This window comes from Abramis brama (assembly GCF_963993115.1).
Source record: "Abramis brama genome assembly, chromosome: 4".
NCBI classification, from domain to species: Eukaryota; Metazoa; Chordata; class Actinopteri; order Cypriniformes; family Leuciscidae; genus Abramis; species Abramis brama.
The window spans coordinates 47,451,884-47,475,596 of NC_139966.1; the positions used below are offsets into that span (position 1 = coordinate 47,451,884).

General features: G+C 38.4%; 2 protein-coding genes across 9 annotated transcripts in view; one reads left to right on the forward strand and one right to left on the reverse strand.

Annotated features, from left to right (window-relative positions):
* The window catches only part of tmem178bb (transmembrane protein 178Bb), a 108,547-nt gene extending 86,461 nt beyond the window's left edge, over positions 1-22,086 (reverse strand). The window contains exons 1-6 of one of the 5 annotated variants that reach the window (XR_014605729.1): positions 21,877-22,086; positions 20,832-20,929; positions 18,307-18,375; positions 17,608-17,680; positions 8,999-9,035; positions 8,279-8,293 (exon numbers count right to left, since the gene is read on the reverse strand). The gene's annotated coding sequence lies outside the window, so the exon portion shown is untranslated. Of the gene's footprint in view, positions 1-4,602; positions 4,736-8,278; positions 8,294-8,998; positions 9,036-13,599; positions 13,736-16,941; positions 17,681-17,843; positions 18,096-18,306; positions 18,376-20,831; positions 20,930-21,876 lie in introns of those variants that run through there. The other 4 variants (XR_014605730.1, XR_014605731.1, XR_014605732.1 and 1 more) reach the window with 4 other exon arrangements.
* On the forward strand, positions 158-13,922 carry braf (B-Raf proto-oncogene, serine/threonine kinase). 4 transcript variants are annotated; one of them, XM_084111044.1, is made up of 20 exons: positions 158-363; positions 3,678-3,779; positions 4,496-4,759; positions 5,316-5,419; positions 5,515-5,617; positions 7,216-7,364; positions 7,645-7,764; positions 8,039-8,198; positions 8,626-8,665; positions 9,346-9,465; positions 10,415-10,548; positions 10,636-10,753; positions 10,847-10,931; positions 11,822-11,998; positions 12,190-12,236; positions 12,366-12,484; positions 12,568-12,699; positions 12,944-13,078; positions 13,587-13,740; positions 13,838-13,922. In XM_084111044.1, the coding sequence occupies exons 1-20, from the start codon at positions 196-198 to the stop codon at positions 13,858-13,860; spliced, it is 2,454 nt and encodes an 817-aa protein (XP_083967170.1). In that variant the 5' UTR covers positions 158-195; the 3' UTR covers positions 13,861-13,922. The 4 variants fall into 4 exon arrangements, with proteins under 4 accessions (XP_083967170.1, XP_083967171.1, XP_083967172.1 ...); XM_084111046.1 differs by lacking the exon at positions 9,346-9,465 and having other exon boundaries at positions 160-363; XM_084111047.1 differs by having other exon boundaries at positions 173-363; positions 13,587-13,922.
* Positions 22,087-23,713: the final 1,627 nt, after the last annotated feature.

Sequence of the window (23,713 nt, forward strand, 5' to 3'; positions counted from 1 at the left end):
AGAATGAAAGACATGGCAGAAACAAAATTGTGACTTGTTCGTTTTAGAATTAACACTTTAATATTAGTGCATTGGTCGGCGTCCAGTATCCCCATTTACCCCTCCACGGGTTTACATTTGGTGAATCTGTCTCCCCCTCCTGTCTCGTTCTCTGTTTCTTTCCTCTATTTTCCACTCAGTTTCTCGTGGTTTAAAATGGCGGCGTTGAGCAGCGCCGAGTCCCCACCGCCCGTCTTCAACGGAGACAGCATGAACCGCGATCCGGAGCGGGACCCGGGACTGGACGAGCTGGGCGCGGGGCTCGAACCCGCCTGTCCCGGAGGAGCGGCGATCCCCGAATGTCAACAGGACATTCCCGAGGAGGTACAATGGGGGAGTCAGGGTTGAAGGAGAGCTCGGCTGTAGAGCGGAGCGGGGCTGGATGGAGATGTTCAGGAAACACCGGCTGTAATACGGATCGTGGGGGGATGTAATGCATTGCAGGGGAGAGAGATGATGCACCATTATTTAAGTCGACCAAATCTTATATCGTGCGCTTATGCATTTTCGCAAGGTGCATTTCCGAATGACGCCATTTATAATTCTCTCATTGCAGTTCTCTGAGCCAATGTTTATCAGAAGGCCTGTTCGTGTTTCATTGGCTTTATTTCCCCACCAGACCCCCCTGCAATGCATGCATGCATGCTTCGTATCTCACCTTGCGATGCATCGTATTAATGGGAAACTACAGATGCAACTGGGAATATATTAACTGCTCGCGTGCATTGTTTTATCTCCTTTGTGTCACCAGCTGGCGCGAGTCTGCGTTCGAATGCATTTACATTTACATTTAAATCTGCAGTGATGTCATTGTGCTCGTGCATGGAGCCCTGCGAACGTTCCATATTCATTTTGTGACCCCGTGTAAATGTATTGCATTATGCTTCTTTCTTCTAAGCTGTCAACTGTCTGTCTGCACAAATCACATATGCTGCTATAAGGGGCCTTTGCTGTTAGATGTACACACTGGGGTATTACTGGGTACATTCTGCTCCTTAATGGAACATCCAGCTTAAGTTAGTAGCTGTGTTTAGGAACATGCTGCTTATTAGCTAGTTGACCATGTAAGTTACAATGTTCCAGAAAAACCACATTAAGCTGGTGTTACCAGCTGGTAGGTGATTTGTTGGCTGTCTACAAGCTAGAAACCAACTGAAATGTTCCAAAAACAGTTCGACTAAGTGGTAGCTGTTTTTTTTTGTTTTTGTTTTTTTGGACAACATTTCAGCTGGTTTCTGTTTTCTCAAGCTATCTAGAAACCATCTACCGTGTGTCATTTCCCTGCTACCGACTTAAGATAGATTTTCCAGCCGGGCATCCATTCATTCTGTTTAATTTGGAAAGAAAAAAAAAAGTTTACACCGTCATGGAACAGGTTACAAATTTGTTTATTCAGGAAACAGCTTCCCTATTTAGCTGGAAGACTAGTTGGATTAAAGAGCAGCTTGTGTAAGTCATCATTGTATGAGTGCTTAGTGGTAATTAGATTAATTTTATTGCTGGCTGCTGTAACAGGGTTATACTGTCCGATTATACACGGGACTTGTATAGTAACTATATTTACTTTAGTATTCCTTTTTTTTTTTACTCACACTTTTTAGCACTGAATTTGCTCTTAAATTAAAGAGTGGAGCATGTTTTCATCTGATTGAAGAGTCCATAAACCTAGTTAACAGTTTTATTGATGGTCAGGGCCATAACCACGAAGGGTATACCATGCATCTGATCTTCCCAGTAAACATTACTTAGATGGGTTATGCGGTGGCAGTTTCTTCAATTTATACATTGAGCTAGAATCTTGAATGTTTGGCTACATACAGTATTTGTTGTCAGCTAGTTTTTACATTACTGACTTGAATGTTGAAGGAATAATTCACCCAAAAATTTTTATTTTAAAATCGTCACCTCCAATGGGCTTGGATCAAATTGATCTTGAGAACCGGATCAATCATTCATTAATGAATCATTCAAATACATAATTTCAATGAAAAACAATTTCATTTTCAGTATAATATGGTGTTTGTCAATTTAAAAGGTCTGGTTCCTTTCTATGAAGTTTTATGGGGGGGGGGGGGGGGGGGGGGAAACCTGAGTGCATTTAATACATGTTTGAAATGAAATGAGGATGTTTTAATATTGATAGAATTTTCATTTTTGGGTGAACTTTCCCTTTGTAGAGAAGCCTGCAAGTATTTCATGTATTGAGCTATTTTAAACTGTCTTCTTGGTTATGTTGCATCATGTTGGAAACACAGAGTATATTACCACATGGGGTTTGCTTTAAAAGAAAGGCTTGTAACCAATGTCTGTTTAAGAAACTGTCAGCAATCTTTGACTGCCAGGAGTTGATACTGGCAAGACTACTGAGAAAGTCCCTTGTCACGGGTACCTTTTAGCTATTTCTTGCACTAATTTGACTAGTAGAGCCAGTTTATCTGCACCGTTGATTAGGAATCAAGTGGCAGCTTGACTCTCGGAATGCAGGATTTTTAATCAGAACTAAAGTTAGATGCACTTAAATGTGCTATTTCATGGGGGCGTTGAGGCATTCCAAGTTTCTTTTGACAGTCTGCTGGAAAATTGCTTCTCAAAATGGTGATCATAATAAAGTTTACTTGTAAAGCTTTGTAGCACTGTCAGATTGTGTTCACTTGGCTGGGACATTTTCCAACAAACTTGGAGTATTTTATGATGCTGCTTGTATTGCTTGGCAAAATTGAAAAATGTTTATTGGCTTTTTAGAACAAGTACTTTGCTTGGATGTTTCCTTGAGCAAATGCTTGCAACCCATTGCAAAATAGGCTATAATCATAGTTTAAGTGCATGTCTTAACATTGGATAAAAAAATTATCCGCCTTAATTGGGTGTATACGTTTTTTGTGTACATTTTTAGAATTTATGCAAGTCTGGGTGTTTCCATCCAGTGTTTTTTTTTTTCTGCAATATCCCAAAATTCGCATATAAATATGTGGATGTTGGAAACATAGCTAACCATGACCTCATGCAAGTACACCAATTTTTTTAAAATTGTGCTATAATTAATGTATAAAATCTTCAATAACTAAAAATTGTAGTTTACTCATCTCCTGACAAATGTCTCGGATGTTTAAAAATATTGACATTAGGATTGTGAATGTCAGAAGATTTTGCATAAATCGTACATTTACAGTATCAGATCCGACTGTTAAAGGTTTAGGGACACGACTAAAAATTGCAAAAAAGAAAAAACAGGTTTCCTGAAGATCTCCCCTGCTTCCATTGGTTGGACACAAGGATAGCCCTGCCCCCAAATGTACAAGAATTTAACAAAATATAATACACACTTCGGTTGAAGCAAGTTGATGCATTTTGAAGCTGTTTCTTTGCAGTATTTAATTTGCTTCACACCTCAGACTTAATTAATATAGCACATTTACTGTGAGCAGGGTCTGAGACAGCCGTCCAGTGTCAGTTTTTACAGCTTAGTGGAGATAAGCAAGTGATTCTGTGTTTATTAGATTTAGCACAGTCATGAGGTTCTCATTCATCTATGGTGAAGTTCAAATGTATCTGCTCAAACACTTGTCCAATCAGTGGGCCCTTCTCATAAAAAGGAAGCTGGGGGATTTTGGTTTGCCTAACTCTCATTTTCTTTGCAGATATGGAACATCAAACAGATGATTAAGTTAACCCAGGAGCACCTAGAAGCCCTTTTAGATAAGTTTGGAGGAGAACACAATCCGCCATCTATATACCTGGAGGTGAGTTGGCCCGACAAAGAGTTGCTGTAATGGGTGTGATGTGAAAGGTGTTTTACTATACCAAGAAAGTTAATGGTGATGTTATAAATGAAGTGACTAGAATTGATACCATCTACAGTTACAATTAACTTTTGGCCTTTGTTCCAAACTCTCGTGAGCAGCCTAAATAGGCAGCATTTTAAGGCATCATAGGCACACTCCCAACACAACGGCTGTTCTAAAAGTTAAGCATCTTTAATATGTCTTGTTTGGTCAAATTCTAAGGCAGTATCCAAAGTATCCATCCCACTCTCCAAATCACTACAACAAGCCTAGTGCAGAAATATATGCAAGTGGGTGAAATAATTTGAAATAATTCAAGTGTTAAATAAAAATCACTTTTTCCTAATATTTCCATATACGATTCCTAATTTTTCTTATTATTGTCATTAGCTTAGCAACATGCTAGTGGAAAACTCTGTTTCTGTGAAACGATAGTTGTTGCCTACAAAAAAAATTGTCACTCCATGACAGTTTAGATTAAAACTAATGAATGAATTCAGAGGAGGAAAAGAACTGATGGAAGTATTTTATTGAAGCAGTAAAATTTTCCCTCTTGTGTATGCAATAACAGCAAATGCATAACCTCAGATCTTTATCCTCCAACAGGTTCAAAACATGAGCATTTATGTGAAACGTTCATAAAGTCTTAATGATCTATTTCCTCTATGCCACAGGCCTATGAGGAGTACACTAGTAAGCTGGATGCATTACAGCAGCGGGAACAGCAGCTTTTGGAGGCTATTGGAAACGGAACAGAGTTCTGCTCCTCGCCGACACTCACCTTGCTGGATGTGAAGGGACCGGGCGCCCAGAATGCCCCCATCGCCCCAAACACCTTGGCTGTCCTTCAGACCCCCACTGACGCATCACGAGGGAATCCCCGCTCGCCCCAGAAACCCATCGTAAGGGTTTTCCTGCCCAACAAACAGAGGACGGTGGTGAGTTGCTGGATATTATTTGTTGCTGAATACTTGGTACTGTTTCGCTTTTATATGTAACATTTTGAAAAAGTACTTACAAATAAAAGATAGAAAAGATTGAAAAATAGACCGTAAACTATATAAATGCTATAATAGTATGTAACTAATATTACACTGGCTTTATGACAGAATATCAGGTAAGGGATGTGACAAATGGGGTGAGTTACGTCTGTAATGTTTTGCCCACAGCTGGATTTGAGAAGTTCTGTCATGTACAGATGTGGTAGGATATTTTGACAATACTTCACAGTAAGGTTTCAGGCAGGGCTTTAAAAAGAGGTTTTTGAAAGGAATTTCCACTCCAACCAGATTTTAAAGTGCCGGGAGTCCATGGGAAATTAGCGAATATAGGTGACCCCCTTTATTTTGATTATCTGCTCAGCTTGTCTCTTTTGGTTTAGCAAAGAGAAGCGGCTGTATGAGTAGGAGAAATCAAACGTGCCCAGACATAGCCACAGTCTCACTGCAAGGAGATAAAAGTTACTTGAGTAAGTGGTTTATGTATGTGTTTCAGGTTCCAGCTCGTTGTGGGATGACTCTGAGAGACTCCTTAAAGAAGGCTCTGATGATGCGAGGCCTGATCCCAGAATGCTGTGCGGTCTACAGGGTTCAGGATGGGTAATAACTGTTCTAACCATCACTAGTGCAAAAACCAAGGTTATGTCACACTGCCAACTGTACTTCACATTCAATGTCTGTCCCGCCCACATTAGGGAGAAGAAGCCTATTGGCTGGGACACAGACATTTCCTGGTTGACGGGGGAGGAGCTCCATGTTGAGGTTTTAGAGAATGTGCCACTGACGACCCATAATTTTGTGAGTATGATGAAACTGACCACAAGCTGTAGCTTAAAGGGGACCTATTATGCCCCCTTTTACAAGATGTAATATCTCTATAAGAGTCTATAAAATACCTCCCAGATCATTTACCATAGCATGTCCAATTTGCTCCTTTTTGAGTGTTAGCAAAAACACACCGTTTTTGTGTGTGTACCTTTAAATGCAAATGTGCTTCCCGGCCCCTTTCCGGAAGAGGCAGCTAATGCTTCGGATACTCTGGCAACAACAAAACTGAGAATCTCACGCAGCCAAAATGTCAGAAATTGAATAGCGATGTTCAGCCATATACATTTAAACCGGAGTCGGACACAGATGGAGAGGCTCCAATAGAAGTTACAACTTTTTGTCAAGTATATTTGTATAGCGCTTTTCACAATACAGATTGTATCAAAGCAGCTTCACAGTATTAAATTAAAATAATACAATAAGGTTTGTTTCTAGTGGAATTTATTGATTGATAAAATTAAATTAAATATCCCCAAAATATCCCCAACTGAGCAAGCCAAAGGAAGAATGCCTTGATGTTGCAAAAGCCTTAATGTTGCATTTTAGAATGCAACATTAAGTTTCTGAATGGTTAGTTGATGAATTTATGTAGTTGTTGTCAAGTTAACTTTATTCAACTTGTTGGTTAGCAAGTCTATAAATCTATCATCTATAAATTGTTGTACAGGCGCTCATGTGGGAAATGTAGTATGATGCCGACATAGCCTGAGAGTAAATGCTGCATGGAGATAGAACATGTATTGTTTTGTTTAATTACGGTAATAATTTATATAATCATCTTTTGCCACATTAGCCATACAGCATGCTAACAAGCACATTAAGAACCACGATTTGGAAACATTCACAAAATATGAAGTGCGATGCTTGTTTCTGGATATGAAGTTTGAATACGAGCAGTTGGTATTGACCCATCTTTCAGAATCAACTTTTGTGCAAATCCAGCGTTGAACTGACCCTCGTTTGCGAAGCAGTCAGACGTAAAATTATTTGCACAAGCATATCTGACTTTACCTAATTTCTTCGGCACATTTCCTTCACAAATGAAGTTCATCCACTGTGTCCTCAGTGCTCAGATGCCGTTGATTTATTGTTGTTGATTTGTACATCCAAAAACAGAACATTTGTAATGTTTATGTGGCGCAGACATTATATCAATAGGTGCTATAGCGAGTATATAAACATGGCAGACTATGTGACTGACGTCACAGTAGGGGGAAATCTGGGACACTGCTTCTGATTTATGGGAATTATATATATATATATATAAAAAAAAGGAGTGGGTAGATTTTTACCATTATAGGCTGGTTGTTTACACACTATGGACACACATCAGTGTTTAAACACCAAGTAAAAGTGAATTTTGCATAATAGGTCCCCTTTAAAATAAATCTGAAATGACAAAGAGAAAGTTAGGTGTGGTGATTTTTATTCTTGATTTTACTTTTCTTAAAGAGTTTCTTAAAGACACGTTGACCTCTTTCTCCTCCACCTTGACTGTAATATATTGTGCTTTGGAAACATCCAGAAGCTTCGTAATAACTCAGAGGGTTATTTCGGTGACTAAACAGGTGCGAAAGACCTTCTTCACGCTGGCCTTCTGTGACTTTTGCCGGAAGCTGCTGTTTCAGGGCTTCCGTTGCCAGACGTGCGGCTACAAGTTCCACCAGCGCTGCAGCACAGAGGTCCCGCTCATGTGTGTCAACTACGATCAGCTGGAGTGAGTGCTCATGAGAAATTCTTTCACTTCTGCTTTATTTTAGGGTGAAATTTGCTCCACACATAATACACAGTGAAATAAAGCATGCAAATAATTTACATTAAATTACATTATATTTAAATTAAATATTAAAACAATGTTTTTGCCTAAGTTTTTTTCTCCTATATAAATATTCACTGTATTTGAAATAATTTGCATCTTATATGGTTTTGCGCTTTGGGTAATTAATTATGCATAATATATTTGTACTGTTCTTCTTATTATTTATATTTTTGTTCAGTTTACTGCTGGCATCAAAATTTCTAGTGCACCACCCCATTACCCAGGAGGAGATGTCATCAGAGGGCACGACACCCGTTTCAGAGATGTGCCCCTCCCTCCCTCCATCTGAGTCCACTGGGTAAGAATTTAGTCCACTTCTGTATATATATGTATGTATGTATGTGTGAGAGATTTTTACATATGTTTTTGAAAGACGCCTGTTACGCTCACCAAAGAGTTTTTACGACAGTGTTGTCAAATATCTATTCCGAAGCTGTAGGGGGAGCTCTATAGAGAAACCTGCGAGCAAAAAGCGATAGAAATTGCCAAAACTGCATAGCGCCGCTTTAACAGTGACTTTAATCATGCACTAAGCAAAATTTCATTATGCTCTCCTGTCTTTTTTTCTCCAGGTCTCTTTGCCATCCTACTGTGTCCCCGTCCAAATCCATCCCTATCCCACAGTCCTTCAGACCTGGAGAGGAGGACCACCGCAACCAGTTTGGCCAGAGGGATCGCTCTTCCTCGGCCCCTAATGTCCATATCAACACCATCGAGCCGGTCAACATTGATGTGAGAACTGGACATTTGAACAACTGATAAATATATTTTAGACCATGTCTAATATGTATTTTAAATAATTATAATGTAGGTCCCACTTCCTGAATCTAAAAAAAAAAGAAGAGTATAATATAAAAGTGAACTATTTAGTTATATTACTAAATATTAACATTGATAATATTTGATGTGTGCTATTATTTTAGATGCATTATATTATTTCTTTAAATTAATATTATTTATTAATAAGTGTTATAAGTGTTACAGCTGCCCTCAACCATTGCATCACCTCCATAATGTTTATTATAATCTTGTTTATATAAGTCTCTGTTAATATAAATGTTTCTTATACCGCAAAAAATGTACAAGGTGCATTTGTGTCAAAAGTTACAATTGCCCCGGACTCCCCTAGTCCCTGCTAATCGGTGTTATTCCTGTACAGGATTTGATCCGTGATCAAGGCTTACCAAGGTCAGATGGAGGTAAGGGCTGTCCGAAACAGAAAACATACACTAAGACGCACTGAATTCAAATGGCTTTCCGTCATCCCATGTCTTTGTGCTATCTTTGTGTCATTGGCCTTCGAAGTTTGGGACAGCTGTTCCATTTCACCGTGCCTGCTATTAAAGCTGAAAAATAGGCCTTTCTCTCCCCTGCCCGCTTTGTGAATTGCTTCTGCCCTTTTCTTTATCAATAGCGGCCTGCTGTAAAGTACTAATTCCTAATCAGTGTTCTTAAAACCTGCCCCCTGTCCTTTCTGTTTCAAAACATGTCTCAGAACATTATAAGTAAACATCCGGTCATCACTTACTCACCTTCATGTTGTTCCAAACCCGTGCGACTTTCTTTTTTCTGTGGAACATAAAAGAAGATGTTTAGAAGAATGTTCAAGCTGCTCTTTTCCATAAACCAAATGTAAATTAAAAGCATATAAAGAAAATCAAACGCGTTTGGAATGACACAAGGTGATTAAATGATGACATAATTATCATTTTTTTGATAGACTGTATACAGGAATAAATAAAAACTGGCTCTGTAATTCACTTGATCATCTCTAAATGAACTCTGAGAGTAGACACAGGATTTTGGGTAGTGGGTGACAGGAAGTGCACCTGAGCTTCAGGGGCCAGTGATCCCGTGTCTGTCTCTCTCCCCCCTGCAGCCCCCTCGCAACACCCAGCCCGCTGCTTGAGGAAGAACCGAACACGGACCTCAAGCCCCCTTCTGTCCTCCCACCCCAATGAAATTGTCTTTGATTTTGAGCCTGAGCCAGTGTTCAGAGGTAGATAGGCCTTTGTGCGTGGCTGTGTCCCACACCTTGTCTCGTCCTTTGCTTGTCTGTCTGTCTTCCACTTGTGTGTTTTGTTGATGTATTTCACTCCTCCTTGTTTGAATTCTCACTTTCTCTGACACGCACGCTTAAACTGCGCTTTAAACTCCACTCACTTTTCCTTAACTCAACACACTACAAACTCACTTGGTAAGGCACAAATTGTACATACCGTATATCAAATTTAGACATTTTCCTCTCTTTCGGTCAGTTTTGTATATTTTAGTGTGCATGCACATTTCTAGATTTAGATCGCCTTGGCCATTATCTAAAGCTAACTTTTAGTTATCTTTAAAACAAAAATAATTTAATTACACTGTTAAATGTTATCTTTAGCAAATCTCAAAATGTGCATTTCATACTATACATTATATTTATTTTGAATATTTTTTATTTTATTTAGCATTTAATATATATTTTATTTATCAATTATCAGCTTATTGTATTGGCCAGTGAAAAAAAAAAAAAAAAAAAAAAAGTTTTTCATCTAACATTTTATATTTTATTTAAATTAACAAAAAATATGTTTTACTAGATTTTAGCTAACAATAACAACACAGGTATTTGCCAAAATTTTAATATCAGTGCATCCCTATTTCCAATACTTCAGCGTACATATTTTTGGGGATATTTTTAGATTTGGGCTTTTCGGAAAAAGACGGGATGTGGCTCAGGATTTGCTAGTATACTTATATTTGAGGCATACATCGCTCGCAGCCCCGTTTCACACTGCATGGGCTGTGACGTGCCCCTTTCCTCTTTTTCTCTCCCTCATGTGACCACACAAGATTTGATTCCTTTCCTTCTGTCTTCTTCCCCTCTTATTCTGTTTCTCTCTTCTTTGGCTCCCATATTTCCAGCTGAAGTAACTTTGATGTTTCTCGACCTCTTGCGATTCCAGGCTCCACAACAGGCCTGTCGGCCACACCTCCTGCCTCCCTACCTGGTTCCCTGCCCAATGTGAAGGTGTCGAAATCGCCGTGCCAACCGAGGGAGCGGAAGCCATCGTCGTCTTCTGAGGACCGCAATAAAATGGTAAAGATTTTTTTTCTTTTTACCTCACTTGGCACATCCAAGTTTACGGTCATTTTAATCTATTTTGTCTAATATTTTGCTCTGTAGAAAACTCTAGGTCGACGGGACTCGAGCGATGATTGGGAGATCCCAGAAGGTCAGATCACCCTGGGACAGCGGATAGGATCTGGCTCCTTTGGAACAGTCTACAAGGGGAAGTGGCACGGTGGGTCCTGTGAGAATGTTAACAGCATTTGGACTTCAGATTAATAAGGAATGCACAGAAAAGGCTAAATGTGTGTCTTCCTCTTCCTCACAGGTGATGTGGCGGTAAAGATGTTGAATGTCACGGCCCCCACTCCACAGCAGCTACAGGCCTTTAAAAATGAAGTGGGTGTCCTCAGGTAAGATAAGGACTAAAAATACTCATTATTTAAAAACAGGGACTGTATCTGTCCAAAATGTAGGTTTCAGGAAGTGGTCAACTGAGATAGTTTTTCTTTGTTCGTTTTAATTACGAATACCATTGCATTCTTTTTTTATTTTTATTTTATACATTTCTATTTATTTATTTATTTAATGTTTATTGGAAGAAAATAATCAAAAGGGTTTTTAAACTATCCCAATTGTTGGTTACAAGGTTGCAAAAAATCAATTTATTTTAATTTAATAAAATAGTTTAATTAGAATCAACAATTAAATTAAATATAAAATAAAATAAAATCTCATATAATATTTAATTTGACCTAAGATTGCCTATCAACATAAGGGTTAAGCACTTCATTTCACTGACCAATGATTTTTATTGAAGTTTCCTATCATTCATTAAGCGATGAAACTTGAAACAAAAAAGGAATTCACTAAAGAATTGTGCATTTCGTAATCGTAAATGTGTCCAGATTTTATACATGTAGGTTTAAGGTGCAGATTAGTATTTGAACAATAACAAAAAAAAATCAATCATTATTTGTAAACCTTATATATTAGATCATTAAATGTTAGTCTCGTGTTTTTGAGTTCAGCCTATGTGCTACCTAGGATTGTCCAATACCAAAATTTCAGTTGTCGGTACCAATACCAGTGAAATTTCACGGTTCTCTGTACCAATTTCGGTATCATGGCAAAAACACAAATACGCACAGGAACGTTTTAAAGGAGCCGTCTATTGACCCAATACTTGGTACTACTGGTACTTCCGGTAAAATTTAAGTATCTGCTTGGTACCAAAGTACCCCTAGAGCTGCCAAAACATTGTTCTACCAAAGCTTATTGAAAAATTCTTTATCTCCCACAGGAAAACCCGTCATGTGAATATCCTGCTCTTCATGGGCTACACCACCAAACCCCAACTGGCTATAGTTACACAGTGGTGTGAAGGCTCGAGTCTCTACCATCACCTGCACATCATCGAGACCAAGTTTGAGATGATCAAGCTGATTGACATTGCCCGCCAGACGGCCCAGGGCATGGAGTGAGTCACTGGATCGATTAGAGAGAAATAAATCACAGATGATCACTATAGCAGTGTAATGTTTAGGAGTCAAGAATCCATTTAGTCTTCTGGCTTCAATAGAAAGCGTGAAACCTACTGCCATCATGATACTAAATTGTTGAAGTTTTAATGCATGAATTTAACACTTTTAAATATTTATTTATCCACAGCTATCTGCACGCCAAGTCCATCATCCATAGAGATCTGAAGAGTAACAGTATCCTTTGTAATTAAGGACTGATTTGCTGTAAAATGTCTTTTGATAGGTACATCAACTTTACAGTGATATCCAAGCCTATGTGTGCATACATGCGCTTCTATATTAGCCTTAACACCACCTCCCTAGATATCTTTTTGCATGAGGATCTAACAGTAAAGATTGGTGATTTCGGTCTGGCTACGGTGAAGTCCCGTTGGAGTGGCTCACACCAGTTTGAGCAGCTTTCTGGCTCTATCTTGTGGATGGTGAGTCAAGGCACTTGTACTAGCTATGAGTATTTCTTTTGCGCCGACATTTGCATCTGGACTGACTCATTGGTCGTCTTCAGGCTCCAGAGGTGATCAGACTGCAGGATAAAAACCCATACAGTTTCCAGTCGGATGTCTACGCGTTCGGCATCGTGCTCTATGAGCTCATGTCAGGGGCTCTGCCTTATTCCAACATCAACAACAGAGACCAGGTGAACCTCTTATCAGTGCACTTTTTTTTTTTTTTACTTTTCCCCCCAAATTTTTTGTCTAAATTTGATTAATTATGTAAACATGAGTAGTACTTATGCCTTATCATCAATTTCTAATGTTAATGTACTGTATGTGTAATGTAATAGTAGTAGGGTCTATGACATAAATCAAGTCTGTACTCTGAAGGATTACTGCAAATATCTGAAATTTGGAAAATGTAATGAGCATATCTCTCCTATGCAGATTATCTTTATGGTTGGCCGAGGTTACCTTTCCCCTGACCTGAGCAAAGTGCGCAGTAATTGCCCAAAGGCCATGAAGAGACTTATGGCAGATTGTTTGAAGAAAAAGCGAGAGGAGAGACCTCTTTTCCCTCAGGTAATGTTGTGAAACTTCTGCTTTCTCCAATTTGCCTGCCATCTGTCAAGGCCATGTCTAAGTATGTTGCCACAAGATGGCATCAGAGTGTCATTAACAGAATGTAACAGAATATATTTGCAGCTTTGAATTTAATATATTTAGAATTTTCTTTAATCAGTCATTTATATTTTATTGTGTGTGTGTGTGTATACACGTGCGCACACACACACACATATAGTGTGTGTGCATAATTATTAGGCAAATCGATATTCTGAACTTTTTTTTTTTCCAAGTACATTTTACCAATTCCAAACCACATCAATCTTGATTACTACTATTAATTGTGTATATAATCCTTTATAAGTGATATATAATTGTTAACAAGGGCTGGAAGTGGAAAAATGCCTTATTCAGATAGTCATAATTAAATGGCCATGAGAAGGATGCAATACTATAGAAATTGTGAAACTAAGTGTTGACCAAATGTTTTATTTTCTCTTATGTATATATCATCTATTTATGGCAGATCCTGGCCTCCATTGAGTTATTGGCACGCTCTCTGCCCAAGATCCACCGCAGCGCTTCTGAACCATCTCTTAACCGCGCTGGCTTCCAGACAGAGGACTTCAGCCTGTACACCTGCGCTTCCCCCAAGACACCCATTCAGGCTGGTGGCTATGGCAAGTACAAACAGACAAACATTGTTGTACTTTTTGACTTGTATTGCATTAATTAGTATGAAAACTGATACAAATCTGTCCTTGTGTCCCCTTTCAGGTGAATTCACAGCGTTTAAATAGTGCTGCAAATACTACAACTCCATCCCTTGTCAGTTTTTACGACGTCTTGTGTTCCTACGGTGGGTTCATCCATAACACAGAAAAGGACTAGTTTTCAAAGAATGTGCTGTTTTTCTTCCTCTTTACCCGAAGAGCTACAGCCTCAATGGAATTGCTTTAAAATAAAAAGATCTCTGCAGGGTGTCATTGCTGAATTTACAAAAATGTCATAAACATCACATAGGACAACTCGATAATGCAGCGTTCAACAAAAAACGTCTGGCGTGAGACACCAATGCCTGGTCACTGAAAAAAAAGGCATAGATTGTGAAGGGGGATAAAAAAAAATTCCCCAAGAAGGATGAATGGGGTTGGGATGAATTATATTGGAGCACAAGCCCCGCCCTCACTCCGCCCCTGGAGGGGAAGAACACACAGCATTGGCCAATCAGAAAACAGGGTCCATATTTGGACTAGTGGCATGGAATGATGGAAAAATTGGCATAAGAGCAAGGACGTCAAGTTGCCGTTGTGGAGAGGTGCTGGATATCAGGAGATAACTTGAATGATATTTAGAAACGTTTCTTTCTCTTGCAACGAGTTTGTTACGTATAATGTTGCCTGTGGCTGGAGTTGCTAATAATTAAAAAAAAATTCTACAGGGTCATACGTTGTAGATAAACAGACCCAGTATTTTTTTTTTTTTTTTGTTACAGGCAGTTTGTGAGGTATGGTAAATGAAGCAACCATTGAAAAGACCTCTTTTTTTTATAAATGTATTCTAAAATATTCTGTAGGTTCTTTGCTTTTAATTTTTTGTCAAGGCAAACTCTAGTATCTTTTATTTTACATGTCACATCCCCATGAATGCCCCACGCAAAGAAGCCTGGGTAAATGTTTTTAGACTCTTTTGGTTCGGCAGACATTTACGAGGTGGGCAAAATCAAAGCTGTTTCTGTGTTTCTAGAGAATGTGATTATTTAGTTTTATTTTGTTTTGCCACATTATAGTTGCTGACGTCATGTTTCTGAATAAGTCAAAGGTCATATTTGAAGTTTCTTGTAGAAAAAAACCCACTGTATAAAGCAAACACGAAGCCTTGTTTCAGATGTGGGTGTATTTCAGATGTATTTCTGTACTTTTCACTACAAATTTATGCTTAACTGTTGTTATTAGAAGCCATTCCTTTGAGGCCATAATGGTTAACTGATGTTTTTTTTTTTTTTTTTTTTTTTTTTTTTTTTTTTTTTTGAGATTTCATTCATCCACAAGTCATGTGACTCTTTGGACCTTGCACCGCTGGATTCATTCCAAAATGTTTGTTCACGGGTCATAGGTTGTTTTGTTTGTTTTTTAAGTTGTTTTCATATAGTTTTTCTTGTGTTATAGACAGGCAGGCCTGCAAAGTTACATTAATTTATATTGCTTTAATTTTATTACTTTTTGTTCGGTGTTGTTTCAAGCTCTGGGAGAGGTGTGTGTGTGTGTATACATATGTATGTACATTTTTATATATATATATATATATATATATATATATATATATATATATATATATATATATATATATATATATATATACACATATACACATTTATTTTCTCTCACCCATTCTGTGATTTGCTGAAATGGACATTAAGCAGTGTGTCTGTGCACTTTGTATAAATGACTGATGCAGATAAGCAATTTTGCCTTTTTAAAGACTTGTTATATTTTGTCATATGAAGAGGTTAAAGCATGGTTACCGGATTGCAAAATGAATGAAAATTGATTTCAAAAGCAGGCAGGGCCATAGGACACTAAAAACCAAAGCTTAAACCAACCTTCTAACGTCATCTGTGTCCACCTTCGCCATTGACAGAGAACGGTTATCTGGATCTTCGACCAAATCGATTCACCCTATGGTTCAAACTGGCTTCCTTTGTTCCTGCTCGCAAAGTGCGACAAAGCGGTGGCTCTTCGTTTCACGTTGGTCCAAAGACTTCTGCGTCAACCCTCTAGCATAGCTTTGGGCTGTAGTGACACTAGCACTGTGTAGCCCTGAAGTTCGCCTAGACACTGTGGACGGTGGAAGTGCCGTCGTAGGAATGCTTTTCATTATTTCGGCCTCTTCGTATTGAAAAAAAGTGGCTCCACCTCCTCTTTTTTTTTTTTTCTTGTACGAAATGACGCATTTTTGCTTTTGGCTCCACAAAATGCTTGATGTTGCACATATAACTGAGGCTCTGCGCTTGGTTCACCACTCGTGCTCTGTTACAAAAGCGAGGACACGCGCTCCATCTTCTTGCTTCTGTTGAGATGGATTGATTTATTTATTTTGAGTCTCTTTTTATTTTTATAAGGATGATGCTCTGTGAATTGGTTCTGCCACTTAAACTTGCCATTAAGGAGAGAGGAGCTCCATGAATCCTGTTGGTTGTGACAGTGGTCACTGTTTTCACATGTATAGTTTCTGACAATACGTTTGAATGGACTTGTTCTCAGATTAAGCTGGCAAACTTATCATATGGTTGCGTATGGAGATAGTAGAGGTGTATTTTAAGAGTGCTGTATTTATTTTCTATGGGAATGTTACTGAAGAAGTCTTGACTTGCGAAGGACTGATCCTTCTTTATTCTGGAATACTTGGGGACGTACTTGATTACAATTCGGTGAGGTATCCTCTAAAACCATTAGTCTTTCACTATACCCAAAAACCCATTTTATTTGCTTTTTAAAGCCTTCACCAAAAACGTCCATATCACATTCCTTTCTGTTGCCTTGCCTGCACTTTAAACCCCCACCCCAGTGCAAGTTCATTCAAGTGAAAACTATCATACAAATGTTTGGGAGACTCTTTTCATCTGTAAATAGCTGTACAAAGGAAGTACTGTCCGTTTGCTAGGAGGCATGGAGATAAAAAACAAAACAATGAAATGACTTCAAATGTTTCAACTTAAGAAATGACAACGGTTAAGAAAAGACATTTTGATAGATGAAATTCTGAGAAAATATTTCTGTGTAAAAATATTTAAGACTGTATTATATAAAAGGAAAAAGAGCTTAATGTATTTGTTGTGAATATGAAAACTGATATATTAAAGAAGTGCATGAAAACTGTAATGCTTTTGTGTGTTTATTTTCATTTAATTTGAAAATCAATGTGAAGCACTTGCTTGCTTTTACAAGCTGTCACATCTAACACCGATCTTGACACTGTTTTCACCCATATACTAGCTTTTTTGGCTTACAAAGTGTTATCTGACTTTTAAGAAATATTTTCTGGAAAGCGCTTTTGGAAAGTTTATGAGGAGTTGCCTTTCTCTCTCTCACTAGTTCTGCCCACTCTTTTCTTACTTGGCCCCTCCAGATGCTTTGTTTCAGTCCTTAAGAAGAGATGCTTTGTCACTTTTATGTAGGTTAGGTTACCAAACAGATGAACTCATCGCTTAAGTAACACACAAACTTTGTCTTTTTTTATCTAAAGATGAAAAAAGGCTGCTTTTTTTTGTATTTTGGAAGATACTGAAAACTAAATGCTTGCTGCAACATCCATGGGTAAGTAAATACAAGTCTAAATTCAATTTGAATATATTTATAATTTTCCAGGTTTTATGTATTATTTAGTGTCTGATATATTCATGGTGCATGTATCTGATATATTCATGGTGCATGTATGATGAACCTTAGCAAATCACTATATTTCATATCTGGATATTTTTTTCTCAAAACCTGAATATAGTGCAACACTGCTCTATTTATAAGTAAAACATGATATGAGTTCTCAACTTTTCAGGATTTGTGACTGGATCCTGCATATCTCCATCTCTTTCAGACGAATGTGGGATGTCCAGTTTCATCTCTGTCAGGAATTTAAAAAAAGTCAAAAAGAACACAAGGTATCAGTATAAATAAAATGTTACTGCATTCATTAATCCATTAGTATATGGTTTTAGATTTCTGAAAAGTGATTTGTGTTATATGTTAAAAGCTTGAAGTATTACAAATAAGAGTTAGTTATATACATAATGCATGTCTTTTTTCCATGTAATCCTCAGAGCCTCACAGCGGCGTCAGAGAATGCAGCTAGAGCGGACCCTGCATGCACTGAATGCACAGTATCAGCGGGAGTTGGCCGGGGTACAGGGTGCACAGCAAGTGTTGAGAAGATCCCTGGACCACCTCGGCGGCCGAAGTGCTGTCAACAGACCTTTGGCCCTGCCTTCAACCTCCCCTTCCTCCTCAAACCAACCCAAGCGGGCACCCTTGTAGTCCTGCTGCCCAAACCACATTGTGTGCTCGAGCTGCATTAATCTGGACATTTACTGAACAACAAACTGTATTTTGTAACACAGGAGCACACACAAATCTGTGGCCCATTTATATTAGTACTCAATGGAATTGGAAGGTTTGATACTAGTTTTATGGTTTGAAGCAGTTATTATCCTAAAGAGTTTCATGTTATAGAATCCTGGGAAATTTACTGACCTGTCACAGCTGCAGATTCAGTGGCTCCACCCACTTGCATGAGTTTGACCTGCTACCTGCCTGTAGAGCCTGTGAAATACACATTTAGCAAAGCATTATCTTCCAAATGCAAGTTTTTTTTTCATGTCAAACAAAATAGCAGATGTATTTCACAACAAAATGTTCATAAGAAAATAAAGTTTTTAAAAAGAGTTGCATTGTGATATTGTTACATAAATCACAAGTTTTCTATTGTCAGTTTAATAGTTACAAGTTTTTTTGTAATGATTAGTAATGATTTTCATGACCTTTTCTCTGTCATACTATAAAAAACAAAATAAAAAATCATACATCTCAAAGTTGTGTTAATGGTCATTCATTTTAATTAATTAGATACATTTTTTTAGTTGACTATGGTATGACTATGATTTTTTTAATTGATTAGAATAATACTTTTCACTTTTACTGCGATAACATAATTTTGGAACAATGTTCCACTTGTCATGACAAATACAGAGCACTGGGCGTCTCTCTCGTCCTGATATGAGGCTCAAGTTGAGATGAGCACTGATGAAGTCAAAGGACTCTCCAGCAGTGGATAATGAATTGTTTTAGTTGAAAGGATGCAGATTTAATCATAAGCACATTAGCGGATTTTTTTAATGGTTAGCTGTGACCATAAATAATACACATAAGAGCTCATGGAGACAGGTTCGAGTCCAACTTCAATTCTGTCAATAAATATAAAAAAGCACCATATATACACACACAGTTATTGTGCTAGGAATTATTAATTAATTTAAGTTCTTAAAACTGACCAAGCTTGAAAACTAGTTTATTAGTATTACATTACCACACAAAAAAACAGCTTTGTGGTTCAGAGGCAAAATTTTTGTTTTTCCAACATTAAAGTCTGAATTCAAATGCCACATTTCCTAATGTTTCCATGTAACAAAAATAACCCCTTCAAGCTCAGTGGAGTGAGACAAAGCCTTGTAGTTTTACATGCCAGCCTTGATGATGTGTTGTTTAAACATGAGTCTTTGAAGAACAAAACTACAACAGAGACCTCCAAATCCCACAGATGCAGTAATTATTTATCTTTTCTTGACAAAAAAATTCACACATGACCCCAAAACAAGCCATGCCTCATCAGAACTTCTGTGGTGCAGAGGATAATCAATTGCCTTCAAACCTAGAGTCTGGTTTCAAATCCCACACTGCTGACTTTTCCATCAAATAAAACAAAACTATTAATAAAAATCCATCCAAAACACCTTTTCAACTCACCATTAAACTCAACAGACTCAGTGGTTCAGTTAATAAAGCGTTGGGCTTTAATCAAGGAGACCTGAGTTCAAATCCCTCTCTTGCTTGTGTTAAATTGTTGTGATTATATAAAACGAACTTGCCAAAGCACCAACTCTCAACGTGAAAGCCACAGTGGTGCAAGTGGCTAAACACATGTTCTGTGATGGTAAGAGTGCGCTGAAGTTAAGGTTCAAATCCCTCCTCATTTTGCTGTCCCAGCAATTTAAATTAAATTGTTATTGATAGTTGTTATATCAAAGAAAAGGCCCTAGACACCAATAATAAGTGTGAAAGCCACAGTGGTGTAAGTGGTTAAACACACGTTCTGTGATGGTAAGGGTATGCTAAAGTCAGGGATCAAATCCCATCTCAGCATGTTGTCCCTACAATTTAAATTAAATTGTTATTGACAGTGGTTATATCAAACAAAGTGCCGCAGACACCAACACTGCGTGTGAATGCCACAGTGGTGCAAGTGGTTAAACACATGTTAGTTGTAGACAAGGTTGTGCTGGAGGCATGGGTTCAAATCCCAGACCTGCTGATTTTTTCCATCAAATAAAACAAAACTCTCAATAAAAACCCATCCATAACACCATTAAACTCAACAGACTCAGTGGTTCAGTTGATAAAGCAGTGGGCTTTAATCAAGGAGACCTGAGTTCAAATCCCATTCTTGCTTGTTAAATTGTTGTCATTATATCAAACAAAGTTGCCAAAACACCAGCTCTCAGTGTGAAAGCCACAGTGGTGCAAGTGGCTAAACACACGTTCTTGGCCGATAGGTTACACTGGCAGCGTGAGTTCAATCCCCACCTCAGCATGATTTATTGTAAAATCACAAGCCTCATCCAGGTGAAAAGTGAAATATAAGTTCCAGCACATGTCTCAGCAAGAGATCTGTGGCTCACAGGTAAGAGCACTGCCTCACGGTTTCAGAGGTTGCTGGTTCGAGTCCAGCCAGATCTCCGCGATAAGAGTGAATGGTGTATGTGTGAAGGGGCGGGGATGTTTCGGGTCCCCCCCCGAACCCCGTCACAATGTCCAGCAGCGGTTATACTTCTTGATACAATGAAATTTTTTTTAGCTGACTAAAAATTTTGGCCCGCCGTCCCTTCCCCACCTATTTAGGTTCCCATCATTTGCTTTGTAAAGGGGCGACCCTCCAAAAACAAAATGATGGTAACCTACATGTTTAGCGCCAAACAACAACATTCACACGTTAGAAGTCTTACCTGTCCATCAGCAGAAGTCCATCATTACAGTGAATGTCTGTCCACACGCCCCAGAGCTCTGCTTCTGATGACTGGACGCTCCAAACACATCCTGTATTCTGTAGAGGAAACATAAACACACACATTACTACATACTGAATAACTAAAACATCACAATTTAATGTCTAAACAATAGTTAAATGTTATCGGTTACATAATTTAACGTCCTAAAGCTGTACAGTGTAAAAAATATAATACATAGAATGATCAATAATAATATTTTGGTTCAATCTCCTGTTCTTTTAATTAAGTCACTGTCTTACAGGCCACAGAACTACAGGAACATAAGAAATAGAAACAAACACCTCCTTCAGTTGTGAGTGCTGACCAAAAAAGAATGAACGGATGTTTTGTTTTGTTTTTTGTTTTGTTTTTCAATGCAATTTTTACATTACTTGGAACTTTTAAGGTCATGATTAAGTTTAATTCACCATAAACAATTAATAAAGAACAATATTAAATCTAAAAAATCTAAGTGTTAACAGGTAGTTATTTAATAGCTAAGTTATAGATTATTACCTAAGGTAAGACTGCAACAACAGAAAAAACACGACTTTTCGTGTTCATAATATGAATATCAGAGGGCGATTCATTCAAAGATTGCAAAACAACAATTCATTCGTTCTTCTAAAAGTCTGACAGTGAGTTCAACAAGAGAGCAGAATGTAAACAAAGTCTGTGATAAACCTTCATAGAGGATGACCTTCATTATAGCCTTCATAACTGTCAAATAACAAGACTTAACGTTAAAGACCACAACAAAATGAACATTTAGTGCGTTTTAGTTCATGTTCGTTCATTTTATAGTCACAATAAATGCAACATTCAATCATCACAATATGTGAATCTAAATAAACTGACATGAGCCCTGCTATGAAATATCAGAAGAAAGCAACAACACATAACTACTTAAAAACGTAAATAATGACTTAAGAGCACAGAATAATGACTTAAAGTCTTAATAAGATAATGCAAGAGAAAAGCACTTTATCTGTAGTTTACTTACATGACAGTTGAGTCGCTCGCGTGACATCTTTTCTTCCTGAACTTTATCGCAGCGTGTCGGATTTGTTTGTTTATGGTCTGAAATATGTGTCGTTGAGTGACATTAAAATACTGTCATCTGCAGTTTATATAGTTTAAACGGTGTGCACGTGTTGTGGCCACTGTAACAAGCGTCAAGTTGTCAAGTATCAGAAGCTGTCAGACTGAACCTGAAACTCGTTGACGCCGCCTAGAGGAGCGGATGGAAAACTGCACTTCAGTTTCGACAAAACGAGCCGTATTAAGTTCAGCTGATTCAAAGCTGTATTTAGGTCACTATTGTATTCAAATTAGGTCACTATAGCCTAACCACTATAGTGTGAGGGCACGCCACCCGGATCCTACTCGCCTCGCTCCTGTGTGGGGCTCGAACCTGGGTCTCCGGCGTGAGGGTCAGGCGCTCTAACAAGGAGGCTAAAGATAATTGCAGCCCCTAACATCTGTCGCTAGAGCGCCTATTGAGATCAGAGGAATGAGGTTTATTCGCACAGCGACTACTAGCTGGCCTCCGTTACATATATTCCAAAACATCACGCATATTTTAACACTTTCATACTCAATTAAAAGTCCCTATTTTTGTTAAATGCGAGAAAGGCAAGTGACAAACAGGTGATCATCGGCTCCCTCTTGTGGTCAATAAGTGTATCAGCAGCATTAATAATTGAAACGACATAACCGAGGTGGCAGCATTATAAGTGAGACTGAAATGTACAATACAATTCATATATTTTCCGATAAATCTATGATTTTTAACGGTCTCTGTTCTGTAAAGGAAACATTCAGAGTACAAGGATCTACCAGTTTCAAAAAATGAACCAGATCAGCTCTCAACTGATGGGGTAAAACCAAGCGGCAACCTCCCCTTCTCTCTCTTGAAACCAACACGGAAGTGAGTTAAACTGCAATTCATTAACTGGCCGCTTGGGCTGGCTGCAGAAGTGAGTCAAATCTGTATCTCCCCCATGTTAAAATTACCAACTTTACAGCAGAAAAAAACATGTTTACAGCCTGGATCTCTATGTGGCTTTGGTCTACAGCTAATTTTGCCCTTCATAACAACTGTGAGGGGGGTGAATTTTTTTATAACTCATCCGTTTAGTTGATTAATATTTAAATTTCTGCATTTAAGGGTGTGGCCACTTGAGTGACAGGTGGGTTGTCGCTGATGTCAATGCTAGCCGTTTGTCTAGCCACTTGTAGCCATGTCTTTTAACTATTATAATATTTCGAAGGGCAAAAACAGGAACTTTTAATTGGCTTTACATCATCAAGTGTCACTTTAGCGCGAGGCACTGTGCAGTCGCAGACTTGGTACTGTCAGTAGCATAACCTTATAGCATTACCCAGAGCCGTTAACAGCCTGAGCTAACTCGATCACGTCGAGCTATTTGGGCGTGATTTCTCAGCCTCTTTGCCCATTTTCTGTTATCCGGGAGTGACGCAAGGCCAAGATGGCGACAGCCGGCTCCGCCCACTTTAGGCTTCAAAAATGCTCTTCAGAAACCTACGGGTGACGTCACGGACACTACGTCCATATTTTTTTACAGTCTATGGGTAAAACATATGAAATGTGTTGTTGTAAATATATAAAATTGTTGTTGTGTCAGTTCAAGCAAGTTTAAGCAGGTTTTATGATAAAGCATGATTGGGTATTTAAAACATAGGACAGATCAAACAAAGTCTACAGCCCAGGTGATCGGCAGGTCAATGGCCAGTTTGGAGGTCCTGGAGCACCACCTCTGGTTAAACCTCAGGGAGATCAAGGACGCGGACAGGACCACCTTCCATCGACTCCCCAG